General features: G+C 41.7%; 1 protein-coding gene across 1 annotated transcript in view; it reads right to left on the bottom strand.

Annotated features, from left to right (window-relative positions):
- KCNQ2 (potassium voltage-gated channel subfamily Q member 2) overlaps positions 1-16,887 on the bottom strand; it is a 97,583-nt gene that overhangs the window by 39,418 nt on the left and 41,278 nt on the right. The window contains exons 9-12 of the mRNA XM_087720871.1: positions 15,377-15,406; positions 10,400-10,468; positions 6,942-6,971; positions 408-461 (exon numbers count right to left, since the gene is read on the bottom strand). Of these exons, the coding sequence (XP_087576997.1) occupies positions 408-461; positions 6,942-6,971; positions 10,400-10,468; positions 15,377-15,406 (183 nt within the window). The remainder of the gene's footprint in view (positions 1-407; positions 462-6,941; positions 6,972-10,399; positions 10,469-15,376; positions 15,407-16,887) is intronic.

Genomic DNA, 16,887 nt, shown 5'->3' on the forward strand with positions numbered 1-16,887 from the left:
CCGTCCTGAGTCCTTGGGAGAAGGGCGGCATATAAATCCAATAAACAAACAAACAACAATTTGCCTCTTCAAAATCTTGGTGCATCTTATACTCCGGTGTGTCTTATACTCCAAAAAATACGGTAAACCTTTTATTCCCCTCTTCTCAAATGCCCTGGAAAAACCTTTTGCTAAGCCACCTTCCCCGAAGCCAATGGCCCTCCTTCACAGACCCTGCATTTTATCGGCCTGCCAGGAAGAGAAAGATGCTGCCAAACGTCCTTGGCTCAGCACAGCTCACCTCTATGAAGCAGATGAATGGGCAGAACAGAAGGTAGCAGGAAAAGAAAAAGACAGAGAGAGAGAGAGAGAGAGAGAATGAGCGTGCAGCTTTGGATCGGTTCGGTGCAAAGCAATTGCTGTGGTACCTAGAGGTTCCTGAACAGCATCCACAAAAAGATTTCCTGCATCGAGTGGCTTGACTGGAAATGAGGGGAGAGTAGAAAAGTTAGACCAGAGGGCTCCTACCCAGCCAGGCACGTTGTAGAAAGCAAGGAGGGAGGGTCACGTTTCACTGAATAGCAAAAGGACAGAGTTGGAAGGGACCTTGGAGGTCTTCTACTCCAACCCCCTGCTCAAGCAGGAGACCCCTATTTCACTTCAGACAAGTGGTTGTCCAAACTCTTCTTAAAAGCCTCCAGTGATGGAGCATTCTCAAATTTGGGAGTTGGCAAGTTACTCCACTGTCAAGGAAATTTCTCCTTAATTCCAGGTTGCTTCTCTCCTTGATTAGTTTCCATCCGTGGCTTCTTGTCCTGCCCTCAGATGCCTTGGAGAATAGGATGACCCCTTCTTCTGTTCGACAGCCCCTTAGTCAACCCAACCCACAAAACCCCAAGTAAAGCTAATCTTGATCTTAACTTCCATTCATTACTTCAATCCTACATTAAGTTAAATTAATTTAAATTAAATTAATAAAATAATAAAATAAAATAATATAAAATGATATAAAATGATAATGATAAAATGATAAAATGATAAAATGATAAAATGATAAAATGATAAAATGATAAAATGATAAAATGATAAAATGATAAAATGATAAAATGATAAAATGATAAAATGATAAAATGATAAAATGATAAAATGATAAAATGATAAAATGATAAAATGATAAAATGATAAAATGATAAAATGATAAAATGATAAAATGATAAAATGATAAAATGATAAAATGATAAAATGATAAAATGGTAAAATGGTAAAATGGTAAAATTGCAAAATGATAAAATGATAAAATGATAAAATGATAAAATGATAAAATGATAAAATGATAAAATGATAAAATGAAAAAGTAAAATAAAATAATAAAATAAAATAAATAATAAATAATAAATAATAAATGATAAATGATAAATGATAAATGATGAATGATGGATGATGGATGATGGATGATGGATGATGGATGATGGATGATGGATGATGGATGATGGATGATGGATGATGGATGATGGATGATGGATGATGAATGATGAATGATGAATGATGGATGATGGATGATAGATGATAGATGATAGATGATAGATGATAAATAATAAATAATAAAATAGTAAAATAGTAAAATAGTAAAATAGTAAAATAGTAAAATAATAAAATAAATAATAAAATAATAAAATAATAAAATAATAAAATAATAAAATAATAAAATAATAAAATAATAAAATAATAAAATAATAAAATAAAATAAAATAAAATAATAAAATAATAAAATAAATAAATAAATAAATAAAATAATAAATAAAATAAATAAAATAAATAAAATAAATAAAATAAATAAAATAAATAAAATAAATAAAATAAATAAAATAAATAAAATAAATAAAATAAATAAAATAAATAAAATAAATAATAAAATAAATAATAAAATAAAATAAAATAAAATAAAATTTTATATGCAGAAGCAGTTTTTCCAAAGGAAAGCCCGTATGTCTTAACAATTAATTTCGAGAGACCTTTAAGTGCTTGTTATTTGATGTCATAATATGGAAATGTATTAGCAGTGTTAGCAATAACCTAGTTTGCAATTCTCCATTAACTGATCTATGCTTTAGGTAATTATTTGCCTCTTAAGATTATTTAGATTAAGGCATTCCCAGGACCTTGGAAATAAATATCTCAGGGACGTTGGATGATATATGCCCCCCAAAACTGGTAATCAAATTAATAGCTTAGCTAAAATACATTCACATTAGGGATTGTTTTTAATATAGAGGGAGTCAGACAAGCACTAATTTAATTTTCTATTAAATTACCGTTTCCCGACCCGATACTTCTGGATAAATTGGATTTCACTCCAAATATTCTTAGCCTGCATGGCGTAATCTATTGCAGGGGTGTCCAACCTTGATAATTTTAAGTCCTGTGGACTTCAACTCCCACAATACCCCAGCCACCAATGGTACATGGGGAATTCTGGGAGTTGAAGTCCACAGGTCTTAAAATTGCCGAAGTTGGACATCTCTGCTCCAAAGGATAAAAAGAGACTTTCATATCTCTAACATAGCATCTGGCTTGGCCCAAAGACCATCATGTTACTTCAGGTGTCCTGTCCTAATAGATTCTAGAAGGCATCAATCTAGAGTTCAACATCAAAGAATGCATGACATCAGTTTATCTCATAGCACATCAGACCAATGAGTCAGGCTATCTAATTTGGCCAGACCTCCTAATTAAAATGCTCAACTACCAAATACAATAAACCAAAATAAAATCAATTTTATCCAAGGTGTATTTTGTGCACTGGAGCTGAATTGAAATTCCAGAAAGCATGGGGATGCTACAACGGTCCTAAGTGTGAGAAACAGTGATAAGTCACTTTTTTCAGTGCCATTATTACTTCGAACGGTCACTAAACAAATGGTTGTAAGTCAAGGACTGCCCTGTATCTGGGAAGTCCTGATCTGTCACTGTAGTTCAGTGGAATCCTATATGTAGAATGACAACAGAATGACCGAGTGAGGAAAGGGACCTTGGAGATCTTCTAGTCCAACCTCCTGTTCTGGCAGGAGGAGACCCTATCTATGGATTTCTTGTAGGAAACAAGAAAATATGCCACCTAGGATTCTAAAACAACAACAACTGATAGTAGACAACAGGAAAAAAAAACAAAAAAGATCCTCTGACCGGTTGCAAAATAGGGTTAAGAAAGTCCACGTTCATACCACTTCTCGTGAGCAGAACAATAGTTGCAAATACAGGCAAGTCCTTGACTTACAACAATTCATTTAGCAACCATTCAAAGTGATAAGGCATTGAAAAAAGTGACTTGTGACTGTTTTCCACACTTACAATCAATGCAGCATCCCCATGGTCACATGATCAAAATTCAGGCACTTGGCAATGGACTCATAGTTATGACGATTGTAGTGTCCTGGGGTCATAGCAATAGCAGTTAGACTTATATACCACTTCATAGGGCTTTCAGCCCTCTCTATGCGGTTTACAGAGTCAGCATATTGCCCCCAACAACAATCCGGGTCCTCATTTTACCCACCTCGGAAGGATGGAAGGCTGAGTCAACCCTGAGCCGGTGAGATTTGAACCGCTGAGCTGCAGATAGCAGTCAGCTGAAGTGGCCTGCAGTGCTGCACTCTACCCACTGCTCCACCTTGGCTCTATGATCACCTTTTGTGACCTTCATACAAGGAACTTAACAACCGTGTTACTAACAGCAGTGATTTACTTAACAACGGTGGCAAGAAAGGTCGCAAAACTCACTTAACAACTGAGCAATAGAAATTTGGGGCTCAGTTATGGACATACATTACATAGAGGTTTATCTGTATAGAAGGAGAAGACTATAGGTAATATTTGACCTACAATCAAAACTGGGCCCAAAATTTCTGTTCCTAAGCAACATTTGTTAAATGAGTTTTGCCCCGTTTTATGACGTTTCTCGCCACAGTTGTTAAGGGAATCACTGCAATTGTTAAATTAGAAGCACGGTTGTTAAGCGAATCTGGTTTCCCCATTGACTCTTGCTTGTCAGAAGGTCGCAAAAGCGGATCATTGCAACCGTCATAAATCAGTTGCCAAGCCTCTGAATTTTAATCACAGGACCATGGGGATGCTGCAACGGTCGTTAAGTGTGAAAATTGGTCATTGATCACTTTTTTTCAGTGCCGTTGTAACTTCGGACTGTCACTGAACAAACTGTTGTAAGTGAAGGGCTATCTGTATTACAAACAGGTGTATTTTTCAAGAAAGGCAGCAAGATATAGTGGCTAAAGTTGGGGGCATCCGAGTTTCACATCCTCACTCTATCATGGAGTTTTTTAAGATATCTTCTTCTTCGGCCTCATCAATAAATTAAAAAAAAAAATGGTGAGATAAGAATTACAGACAAACTGGTAAGCTTTACAACATGATACGAAACTGTTTTTTTTTTAAATCAAGGATAACCTTGGTGAAAAATATTGTGTAAAAGTGATCATATCCTAAGAACGTTGAGTGAAATCAGCTGGATTTTTCTCTTTGTTTCTCTTTCTTTTCTCTGTCTCTCGGATAAGTAGAGAGACAGAGAAGAGAAAGGGAGAAACAAAGAGAAACTACAGTATGGATCGATCCATCTACAGTATGGATAGATCCAATGATTCTCAACCTTAGCAACTTTAAGAGGTGCGGACTTCAACTCCCAGCATTCCCCAGCCAGCCGGCTGGCTGGGGAATGCTGGGAGTTGAAGTCCGCACCTCTTAAAGTTGCCAAGGTTGGTAAACATTGATCTATACCCACTGATCCTTCCTTCCGTGACCCGACAAAAGCGCGCCGACAAAACCACGTCGCTAAAACCGCGATGTCATCATCACGCCGACAACAGCGCGGCGACAACAGCGCGGCAACAGAAGGGCGCTTTACAACAGCGCGTCGACAGAAAGCCGATTTTAGTTAAAGTAAGGATTAGGTTTAGGTTTAGGTTTAGGTTTAGGTTTAGGTTTAGGTTTAGGTTTAGGTTTAGGTTTAGGTTTAGGTTTAGGTTTAGGGTTAGGTTTAGGGTTAGGGTTAGGGTTAGGGTTAGGGTTAGGGTTAGGGTTAGGGTTAGGGTTGGGTTTAGGGTTAGGGTTAGCGTTACGTTTAGGGTTAGGGTTAGCATTACGTTTAGGGTTAGGTCTAGGTCTAGGGTTAGGGTTAGGGTTAGGGTTAGGGTTAGGGTTAGGGTTAGGGTTAGGGTTAGGGTTAGGGTTAGTTTTAGAGCACGCTTCTGTCACCGCACTGTTGTCGGCGCGATTCAGCGCTCATTCGTCGGAGCGCTTTAGAACTTGCGGTTTTGTCACTGCGGTTTAGTCAGGCGCGGTTTTGTCGTTCGCCCTTTTCTCGGTGAACCCCTTCATTCCACTCACTGTCCTAGTGAATGCCCAGGCAGTCCCCTTGCTAGAGACCTAACGTCCGCCATTTTGTTCGGCCTACATTTGAAATGGTTGAACAGCTGCGGCCCCGCCGCATGCTACCATGGGGTTCAAACGAAAGCACCGCTGGAACTAGGATTAGTTCCATCAGCAAAGTTGCATCCCACAGATATTTCAGGCTTTAGTTTGAACTAAACCTGCAGCCTGATCTTCCGCAGTCCACAAAGCATCATCCAATACGGAAGGCGGATAGTCCGGGGAACTACGGGGAGCTATAAACAAAGTTAGCAAGATAAACTCCTCTGGCTTTCAAGAAAGGTTTTGGGGTTGTTGTTGTTGTTTTGCTCAAAAGCAGGACAGATGTGTGACAAATGTTGGTGTTTTACATGAACATCCTTTCTTTCACTGCTGTTGGGGCCAAAAGAAAGGCTGAGATACAGGTGAGGGAAGAGAGGATTATGGGAAATGATCACCGCTTCGTTGTCGTTTTGGAATCGCCTTTCCCAGCCTGGTGTTCTCCCAGTGGAGAGGACTACAACTCCCATTGCACTTCAGTCACCATGAGGATGAGCTGAAGACTGATACGGCTCAGCCCAACGTACTGTATCTGGAATACCACAACTGGGGAAGCCTGCTTTGAGTTCTCAACTTAGGGAATGGAGACTCGTTATCCCAGCTTTCTTGCAAGACATGGATTCTCCATGTTCTTTTCCATTTTTTGATAAGACAGTGCCAGATCTCAGTGGTAAATCTAGATGGCTGCTGCAGCGCCTGCTCTACAACTCCCACCTGCTAAAATTGTCACGGGAAAGGCAGAAAAGGAGGATCAATGTCCCTACAAGGCATGCGGGCACTAGAATGGGACAACTCGCCATGGCCAACTCACCACCACCAACTCGCCTCTGTCCACTCATCAGCGCCAAGTCACGGCGGGACACAACTCCACAAAGCCAACTTGCCGTGGGGACAACTCGCTGTAGGCGGCTGGAGGAAGAGCCAGGCGGGCAGGCAAGGGAGCGGGTGAGCAGAGCGCATTGGAGCGAGTGGCAGGATGGCATCGTATGGGATCTTCCCATTTCCACATGCACCCCACTGCTGATTGGTGGCAGCTCTGCACCCAGCACAGCAGTGGCAACAACGGTGCATTGTTAGAAAATGGGAGGTCCCCAGCCACTGCCACCTCTCCACCACCTGCCCCAATGTACTCAGCACTCTGCTCACGTGTTCACCCACCGGTTCTGCCCTTCTGGCCACCCGGGGGTCCGCGTGATGAGTTGCCCGTGTGGGGTTGTCCTGCAGGATCATGGCAGCTGTGAGTTGGCAGACGTGAGTTGACAGTGGTTAGAGGGCCACGGCGAATTGTACTACACCCCTGTGGACATGGTTTCATAGCACGGGATGTGAGCGGGTTGAACATTTACAACGTTTCTTTGAATGGCTCTCAGGTCCTTGTTGTTAGGATGCATCACACGTGTGACGTAAAGAGGACGGGAACACAGACATAAAGAGAGAGTGAAGTGGGAAGGCATAAAGGATGGACTTCAGTAAAATATACAGACCTTGGAGATGATTCTGGCTGTTGTTCTTTCCTTAAAGAGAAGCAGAAATATGTTAGTTAGTTAGTTAGTTAGTTAGTTAGTTAGTTAGTTAGTTAGTTAGTTAGTTAGTTAGTTAAATTTTATGCCACCTGTCTCACTGATGTAGCAAGTCTGAGCAGCATACCATAAGATAAAAAGTACAAGACAATTAAAATTAAACAGAAATGTTAGCAATGAAGCTTTATTTGCAGTGAGAAAAAACTGAGTAGCAAAACAGAAGAAATACTTGTAAGCTTGTACAAAGAGGAGGATCTATGCAAAGTTGCCATGGCCAACTCACTGCTGCCAACACACCACAGGGCAATTTAACGTGAGATAACTGTACTCTAGACCCATTGCTCTCTTAATATTAGTAGTAATATTATTTGACTGCTTGTGTCAGAATAATGGCTGCATTGGGCATGGAGCAGTGGCTAAAAGAATTATATTAAGGCATTTGAAAAGTTATAGTATGCTGAGTGTCTATGGAGATTCTCAGTCATCCTGGTCATGGTTGTCCCAAAGCTGCTTTTTCAAGAGGCAGCTGGACTTTCTGGTTTAGAGCTGAAGAAGCTTCTTGGATGAGAAGCAAAACGTCTTCGAAGAAAAACCAGAAAGTCCAGTTGCCTCTTGAAAAAAGCACCTTTGGGATTATTCTGAATGCCATATTATATCATTTCAAGACGACAAAGTATGGGTGATTTTGTCGGTTTTGGAAAAGGCAATATTTTCTACCAGTCAAAAGACATAGCAATATGTGTTATTATTGCAGGAATGTTGGGATAACTTTGAATACTATTTTGCATTATTCATATTATAGTACTGAGTTCATAAGTGAGCCAGAGATTCCTAACAATGGAAAGATGTAAGGCAGGTTATTCTCTCTTTTTTTCGTTCTTAGCCTCATATATTTTTTTTAAAGAATTTCATTTTCTTTCAGATTAAAGATTGCCTGATGAATTGCGCATTTATAAAGCAAATTTTCAAAATATAATTTAAAATGTTTCTTTTCAAAAATATAAATCCTCGTTTTGGTTCTTACCTTCATTTGCTGTTTTTATAAGGTAAAGGTAAACATTCACACATACGTGATAGTCGTTCCCGACTCTAGGGGGCCCTGCTCATCTCCATTTCAAAGCCGAAGAGCCAGCGCTGTCCAAAGATGTCTCCGTGGTCATGTGGCTGGCATGACTAAACGCCGAAGGCGCACGGAATGATGTTACCTTCCCACCAAAGGTGGTTCCTATTTTTCTACTTACATTTTTACATGCTTTCGAACTGCTAGGTTGGCAGAAGCTGGGACAAGTCACGGGAGCTCACTCCATTACGTGGCACTTGGGATTCGAACTGCCAAACTGCCGAACTTTCTGATCAACAAGCTCAGCTGTTTTCATAGCCATTACAGATTTTATATTATATGCTGTTTTTTTATTAAAGAGTTTTAATAGATTTTACAAATGTTTCCCCTTCCCCCACCCCAACCCTTCCCCCCCTCCAACCCTCCCTCCCCCAACCTCCCAGAGCAAAATACAGGGTATAAACATTTAACAATCATACACTAAGATAAGCTAACTAACTACATCATCCTACCTCCTCTTGTACTTTAACTCCCCTTTTATTAATTTAGATAAATTGTAACATTCTTTATTCATTCATTCATAGAGGCGAGGTGGCGCAGTGGTTAAATGCAGCACTGCAGGCTACTTCAGCTGACTGCAGTTCAGCAGTTCGGCTGTTCAAATCTCACCGGCTCAGGGTTGACTCAGCCTTCCATCCTTCCGAGGTGGGTAAAATGAGGACCCGGATTGTTGTTGGGGGCAATATGCTGACTCTGTAAACCGCTTAGAGAGGGCTGAAAGCCCTATGAAGCGGTATATAAGTCTAACTGCTATTGCTATAAGCTAGTTGAAATTTCTTAGTCCGATATTTATTTTGGATGTAGTCAATCCATCTTCTCCATTCCAACTTGTATTTCTGATCTGAATGGTCCTTCAAATATGCTGAGATTTTGGCCATCTCTGCTAAGTTTACTACTTTTAACGTCCATTCTTGAATAGTAGGCAATTCTTCCTTCTTCCAATACTGCGCCAAGTATATGCTGTTTTCATAGCCATCACATATTTTCAAACAATTAAAACTGAGACAAAGGTGATGATCCGGGGACTTGTGCAAGCAAAGCTGGGGAACATAGGCTTTATAATTCCTTCCAAACTCTCCCTTCTATTTTGGATGTCCCATTTACACAGCAAAGAATAGCAGGTTTTGACAGATGACTAAGCCTAAATTCCCACAGGCATGGAGATTTGCAGCCATCTGACAAAACTTGCTTTGTCTTGTGCGCACAAGCAAAGAGAAAGTGAGTTTAAATAATTAAACCACATTCCCATAGGCAGAATATGTACATTCACAGTAGCTATTTAAACTTACAGGCTTACACAAGGGAAGTAGAATGAGAAATGGCTAAACCTGCATTCCTGTAAACAATCAGCGATGACCTTGAATGGGAATGTAGAAGCTGGTAGCAAAACATGAATTAATTCTGGAAAAATCAGATTTCATAAAGTAGAGTTGCTGTCAGAGTGGGAAATTCAAATTTTTTACTACCGGTTCTGTGGGCGTGGCTTGGTGAGCATGGTGTGACTTGGTGAACGTGGCAGGGGAAGGATACTGCAAAATCTCAATTCCCACCCCACTCTGGGGCCAGTCAGAGGTGGCATTTGCCGGTTCTCTGAACTACTCAAAATTTCCGCTACCAGTTCTCCGGGACCTGTCAGAATCTGCTGGATTTCACCCCTGGTTGCAGTGTTTCTAATGGTGTCTGCTTCCCAATTTAGCCTACCTCCTTCTTAAAAGACTCACTGTTTCCTTTCTTCTTATATCAGTGTTTCCCAACCTTAAGACGTTTTAAGAAGTGTGGACTTCAAGATATGTGGACTTCTGGGAGTTGAGGGGGCGCAATGGTTAGAGTGCTGTACTGCAGCCACTTCAGCTGACTGTTATCTGCAGTTCAGCTGTTCAAATCTCACCGACTCAGGGTTGACTCAGCCTTCCATCCTTCCGAGGTGGGTAAAATGAGGACCCAGCCTGTGGGGGCGATATGCTGACTCTGTAAACCGCTTAGAGAGGGCTGAAAGCCCTATGAAGCGGTATATAAGTCTAACTGCTATTGCTATTGATGTCCACACATCTTATAATGGCAGAAGGTTGGGAAATATTGTCTTATACCAAAGAGAATCAAGGCAGGTTTCTTGCTAACATCTTCCAATCCCAGACTTCATATTTCTCTACCTTTCCTCACCAAGGTCATCTCTATGGTTCTCCATAATTCCCCTTCGCTGGATTTCTAACTCTGTTTTCAACAACTCCATTACAGAACCATAAAAATCCCATTTCACATGCTAGGTCAATTTTTCAAGAATTCAATCTCAGCCATTACTAACCTGAAAGTTAATCCTGATTTGCTCTTCAGGTTTCTCAGAAGCTCGAGCTGATTCAAAGGTGGAATGAGCCTAAATTGGAAGAAATCCAAAATCAATTTCAGGGAGAGAGAGAGAGAAAGAGAGGGAGGGTGGGAGGCAGGGAACGGTACACAGGAACCATCTCATGGAAAGTTTTTCCTTCCCTTGGGATTGTGTGTCTGTACCATATATATCAAATACAGAAGAACGGGAGGTGAGTTAGGAATTTTCCATCTCTAGATGTGCTCCCAAAGCAGGATGAAAAGGTAAAACTAGCGTTAGAAAGGAGGGAGGTGTCTCAAATGGATGACTGACTGAAAAAAAACTAATGGAATTAGCAGAGATGGATAAAGTGTCCGCCATAATCAAAGGAAAAACACATCTAACTTTGTTTCTGCTTGGAAACCATTTCTGAACTTCGTGCTTGGGGTCGAAAAAAATTAAACTCTGATTTTGGGTTTTGATGATTACTTTTGTTGTTACAGAAATGGCTATTATATTATTACATTTACTGTATATGTGTAGTATATAGTACTATATATATATTGTACTATATACTACATATAGCATCAACTTTTTCAAAGTAAAAGTTAACGTATTTTTCAGAGTATAAGACGCACCAAGATTTTGAAGAGGAAAATTGGGAAAAAAAGGTTTTGCACTCTGCCCTCCCTTAAAGGGCCCGTTTTTGTCCAAAAAAGGGCATGCATAGCCTTTAGGAGGCTGGTAGAGTGCTCCTGGGGGCTGGGGGGGGAATGAGCAAAAAATGACCCGTTTTTCGCTCATTTCTGCCCTCCCCAGCCCTCAGGAGCACTCTGGAAGCCTCCTAAAGGCTATGCACGGCCATTTTACAAAGGAGACTCTATGGTGGGGGGACCAGACTTCCGGTTGGCAGAGGAAAAAGGACACCGGGCTAGGAGGAGACTCTATTGTAGAAGAACCAGACTTCCAGTTGGCAAGGAAAAAGGACATTGTGCTAGGAGGAAGCTCTATGGTGGGGGAACCAGACTTCCGGTTGGCAGAGGAAAAAGGACACCGGGCTAGGAGGAGACTCTATTGTAGAGGAACCAGACTTCCAGTTGGCAAGGAAAAGGGACATTGTGCTAGGAGGAAGCTCTATGGTGGGGGAACCAGATTTCCGGTTGGCAGAGGATAAAGGACGCCAGCCTAGGAGGAGACTCTATTGTAGGGGAACCAGACTTCCGGTCAGCTCCAGAATTAAACGGGGGACGTTCGGTTAGGACCTTTGTGGCACTTTGAGTGTTTAAGGTTGCCAACCCCTAGTTCAGACAGCATTTTCAGGCAGTGTGATATTGTGTAAGACCCCTACCTCAAATCTGCTTTCATTCCCTGGGGGTTACAGCCCACAGTTTTAAAACTCCTGGCCTAGACTGAATTTCCTTGCAAGAACTTCTTTTTCAGCATGTCCAGGAACCGATTCGTTCTTCCGATTTGGGATACAATGTGAACATCATTCGCTGACAATTATTCATTCCTTACCTTGAAATTCATCAGGAAAACTGAATGGCTCATTTGAATGTGCCCCTCAAAAACCAATCAATGAATTGCCCCCCCCCCCCAATTTGTCTTGAATGGATTAGCCCCGACAATACCAGTTTGTTGCAAAAAAAGCAAAGTGATGCATATATGACCCACATCTTCATTTCCACATAACCTTAAAGAGAATTCTTATAACTTTCTTCACTTTGTCTCCACTCTTGAGACTTTATTCCCATTCTTTCCAGAAGACGCGATTTTGTTAGATGCGCCATACGTTTGAATAAAAGAACTGGGCACAAAGAATCATACAATCACCAGAATAAAACACAGTACATGCAGCTGAACGTGAAAATTTTAAGAAATTTCACCCAGTCTGTAGGCTTTATTTGAGGCTCCGAACATGGAGATATTTTTTTTCCCTCTGTTACTATCAAGACAATCGGACTTCTTTTTGAAAGCTAAGACTACATGGTCTGGGTTGCAAAACCTCAAATGACCACTAGATGAGACACCACAAATGTGGTCCTTTACTGCCACCTAATGATAGCCTGTAGTTTGGCAGTCCAGATCCGGAAACTTTAATTAAAGTATATAAAACAAAGTATTGGACAGTGCTCACTCCCAATAGCGAAAGACACACTGTGAGTTGTTACTGGAAGCACACACAACAATCAGGCAAAGTCAACACCGCTGGTCATGCCTCAAAGCAATCAGTTGCAAAAGAAGCACAACATAAGTGTCACAAACGAGATACACTCTCACAAGTACACACATGCACACACCACAAAAAGATATTGGGTATCGGTTGTGAGGAAGCCGTTGTAAAAGAAAAAGTGAGAGTGAGGAAGGTCAGCAAAGGTCAGTGAGAGGTAAGCCCATTTGTCCAAAGCTGGAAAAAACACTATCTTTCTCTGCAGGTTGTCCTCGACATACGACCAAAATTGAGCCCCAAATTTCCCTTCTTAAATAAGACCATCAAATAAGTTTTCCTTCATTTTACAACCTTTCTTGCCACAGTTGTTAAGTGAATCACTGCGGTTGTTCTGTTAGTAACACAGTCGTTAAGTGAACCTGGCTTCCCCCTTAACTTTGCTTGTCAGAAAGTCACAAAAGGTGATCACATGTTCCCGGGACATTGAAACCGTCTTAAATACATGCCAGTTGCCAAGGGTCCAAGTTTTGATCACATGACCATGGAGTTACTCCAACAATCATAAGTTTGAAAAAGTTTAACAAGCAGTGGAGGGATTCAGCTGGTTTGTGCCGGTTCAAGCACACCGGTTGCTAAATTACCCATCCACCATGCTATCAAAGTGGATTCTGGGGGTGGTCGGGAGAAGGAGAAGGCCTCGTCTTCTCTTTCTTCTCCCTGCTCCTCCTTCTTCCCTCATGCTGGCCACTCCCTTGCAGCGCAGTGCCCAGGATCCACTTTGATAGCGGGAGGTGGGTAATTTAACAACCGGTTTGTCCAGCGTCAGGTTGGGTGTTGTAATCAAGTTGTAACTGAGCAACACAACTTCCATTCTATTGTCTGGTTATGTGTGTCTTCAAACTTTGAAAATTTAAGACCTGTGGACTTCAACTCCCAGAATTCCTCAAGCAGCCACGTTGGCTGAGGAATTCTGGGAGTTGAAGTCCACGTCTATAAATTGGTGAGCTGGCAAATTCCTGGCCTGGAACATTTAACCCCAGATTTACTTTTTTTTATTTTTTTTACGCATGGCAACTTTTAAGGATTCCCAGCCAACATGCTTGGAGTTGAACTCCACACATCTTAAACTTTCCAGATTTAAAAAAAGCACTGATTTTTTTTCTCCCTAGGGATAATATCTTTAAAAAGGACCGTATGCTCATATGCCACAATGACGTCAAAATAACATCTTCCATGTTATGGCATCTTCACACAAATTATACTAAAAGCCTGGTTTGCATTATTTCATGTCATGAGTCATACAGCTTTTCTTCCTGCTTTCAAATACAATAGCCTTGGTTGAGATAATATGCTAATGTTTCTAGAGGCCAGGCAATAAATTCTGGTTTACCGTTGTATAAGCATGCTGGTTTGGGAATTCAGGAAGGTGAAGTCCACCATATACTGTATATCCCAAAGCTGCTGAAGTTGAGAAACACTGCACTAGTGTCCTGAATTTAGCTGTCAAAACTCAGCTCCATTTTTAGCCCATCTTAACATTCATTATAGTAAAGGTAAATGTTCCCCTCGTACATATGCGCTAATTGTTCCTAACTCTAGGGGGTGGTACTCATCTCCATTTCAAAGCCGAAGAGCCAGCACTGTCCAAAGACGTCTCCGTGGTCATGTGGCCGGCATGACTAAACGCCAAAGGCGCACGGAACGCTGTTACCTTCCCACCAAAGGTGGTTCCTATTTTTCTACTTGCATTTTTACGTGCTTTCAAACTGCTAGGTTGGCAGAAGCTGGGACAAGTCACGGGAGCTCACTCCGTTATGCGGCGCTAGGGGTTCGAACCGCCGAACTGCCGACCTTTTTCTGATCGACAAGCTCAGCGTCTTAGCCACTGAGCCACCGCGTCCACTTTAGCATTCATGCAAGCCGATAGATCAGTAAGTAGAATTTGATGAGTTTTCTATTTCAGGAACACAGCGTGTAGGGGGCCAGGAGAGTGTTCAAAAGCTATTTAGCGCCATTTGGTTTAGAAGAGGGGTGTCAAACTCAAAGCCCGCAGGCTGCAGCCAGCCCACAGGGTGCTTAGATCTGGCCCACGGGGCCACCTTGGAAATGCTGAAGGACCAGCCTGCGGTGCCTCTGCCAACGAAAACAGATCTCGGCTGGGCTGCACGCGGTCCTTCCAACCTCCATTTTTGCCTGTGATGGCTTCCTGAAGCCCTCTGCCAGCACAGCCCTCCCGAGCTCTGTTTTTGCTGGCACAGGGCTGGCATCGTGCCAGGCCAGGCTAAATGGCAAAAATCAAGCATTCTTCTAATTTGGGGAAAGCCAGTGAGAAGAAATAGCTGTATGAATTCAAGATAATTTAAATATTTGCTGGGTTAAGCCAACTGAATTTCACCAGGGGACTCACCTGCTGTCTTCTAGAGTAGCTTGAAAAGATCTTTTCTTAATCCGTGGGTCAGAGGATGAGGTCAGAAAAGTCAAGATGGCTTCCACAACGGCGTGATTGAAGCTTCCATCTTGATTTTCTTTTTTTTAACTGTATCCTTCAGATATTTCTGTGGCCACAATGCCCGGCACAATTTGATATGGAAGTAAAAGAATACACAATCCTAGGTTTGATGGTCTGCCCACGAGGTGATTTTCTCCTTATCTTGTAGAGAAGGTTTATCATTTAGGGACATTCCCATTGTGCACGCAATACAGAAAAGTTGAGTGAGTTTCATTCCAAAACGAAACTGGGGAAAAACAACAACAACAACGAGAGCCACAACATGACACACAAACACCCATTCACATGCACTGCATACCTGGAGGGACCATAGGTTTGTGGCTGTGAGCTTTCAAGTATTTTCAAAACAGGAGAAAAGGGGGAGGAGGGGAAAAGAATAAAGAATATTTTGAAATGAAATAGGAGGGATGGGGAAACAGAAGAAGGAAAATTAGCAGAGAGGTCAAGTAGATCCCGTTGAGTAGGCAAACTCCAGGCATGAATCAGCCGGTGAGTGTCAACTAGAGATTTGACAGACAGGTTACAAATATTTTGAATCAATTGATCAGTCATGACAAGTATTCCAAAAGCTGAACCATAAATGATCACTTCTGCAGAGCCATAATTAAGAGCCCAACTCAAAGAGTATTAAAATGTGTGACTGGATGGACTAGGGGTGACGTGATAGCAGTCTTCCAATATTTGAGGGATTGTCACAAGAAATAAGGGGTCAGCCTGTTCTCCAAAGCACCTAAAGGAAGGACAAGAAACAACAGATGGAAACTAATCAAGGAGAATAGAATAGAATAGAATAGAATAGAATAGAATAGAATAGAGTAGAGTAGAGTAGAGTAGAGTAGAGTAGAGTAGAGTAGAGTAGAGTAGAGTAGAGTAGAGTAGAGTAGAATAGAATAGAATAGAATAATAGAGTTGGAAGGGACCTTAGCAATAGCAATAGCAGTTAGACTTATATACCGCTTCATAGGGCTTTCAGCCCTCTCTAAGCGGTTTACAGAGTCAGCATATCGCCCCCACAGTCTGGGTCCTCATTTCACCCACCTCAGAAGGATGGAAGGCTGAGTCAACCTTGAGCCAGTGAGATTTGAACCACCGAACTGCAGATAGCAGTCAGCTGAAGTGGCCTGCAGTACTGCACTCTAACCACTGCACCACCTCGGCTCGACCTTGTTCTAGTCCAACCTCCTGCCTAGGCAGGAAACCCTACGAAACTTCAGACAAATGGTTATCCAACATCTTTTAAAACTTCCAGTGTTGGAGCATTCACAATTTCTGGAGGCAACTTCTGTTCCACTGATTAATTGTTCTCACTGTCAGGAAATTTCTCCTCAGTTCTAAGTTGCTTCTCTCCTTGATTAGTTTCCACCCATTGCTTCTTGTTCTGCCCTCAGGTGCCTTGGAGAATAGTTTGACTCCCGCTTCTTTGTGGCAACCCCAGAGACGTTAGAACACTGCTATCATGTCTCCCCTAGTTCTTCTTTTCATTAAACTAGACATACCCAGTTCCTGCAACTGTTCTTCATATGTTTTGGGTCTCCAGTCCCCTAATCATCTTGGTTGCTCTTCTCTGCACTCTTTCTAGAGTCTCCAGATCTTTTCTACATGGTGGCAACCAAAACTGAATGTGGTATTCCAAGACAGAAGCAACCTAGAATTAAGGAGAAACTTCCTAACAGTGAGAACAATTGATACGTGGAACAACTTGCCACCAGAGGTTGTGGGTGTTCCAACACTGGAGGTTTTTATGAAGGAACTGGACAGCCACTTGTCTGGTACAGGGTTTTCTGTTTGAGCACAAGGTTCGACTAGAAG

This window comes from Thamnophis sirtalis, unplaced genomic scaffold (genome assembly GCF_051295495.1).
Source record: "Thamnophis sirtalis isolate CommonGarterSnake01/CBP01778 unplaced genomic scaffold, rThaSir2_p1.2 scaffold_7, whole genome shotgun sequence".
Taxonomy (NCBI): Eukaryota; Metazoa; Chordata; class Lepidosauria; order Squamata; family Natricidae; genus Thamnophis; species Thamnophis sirtalis.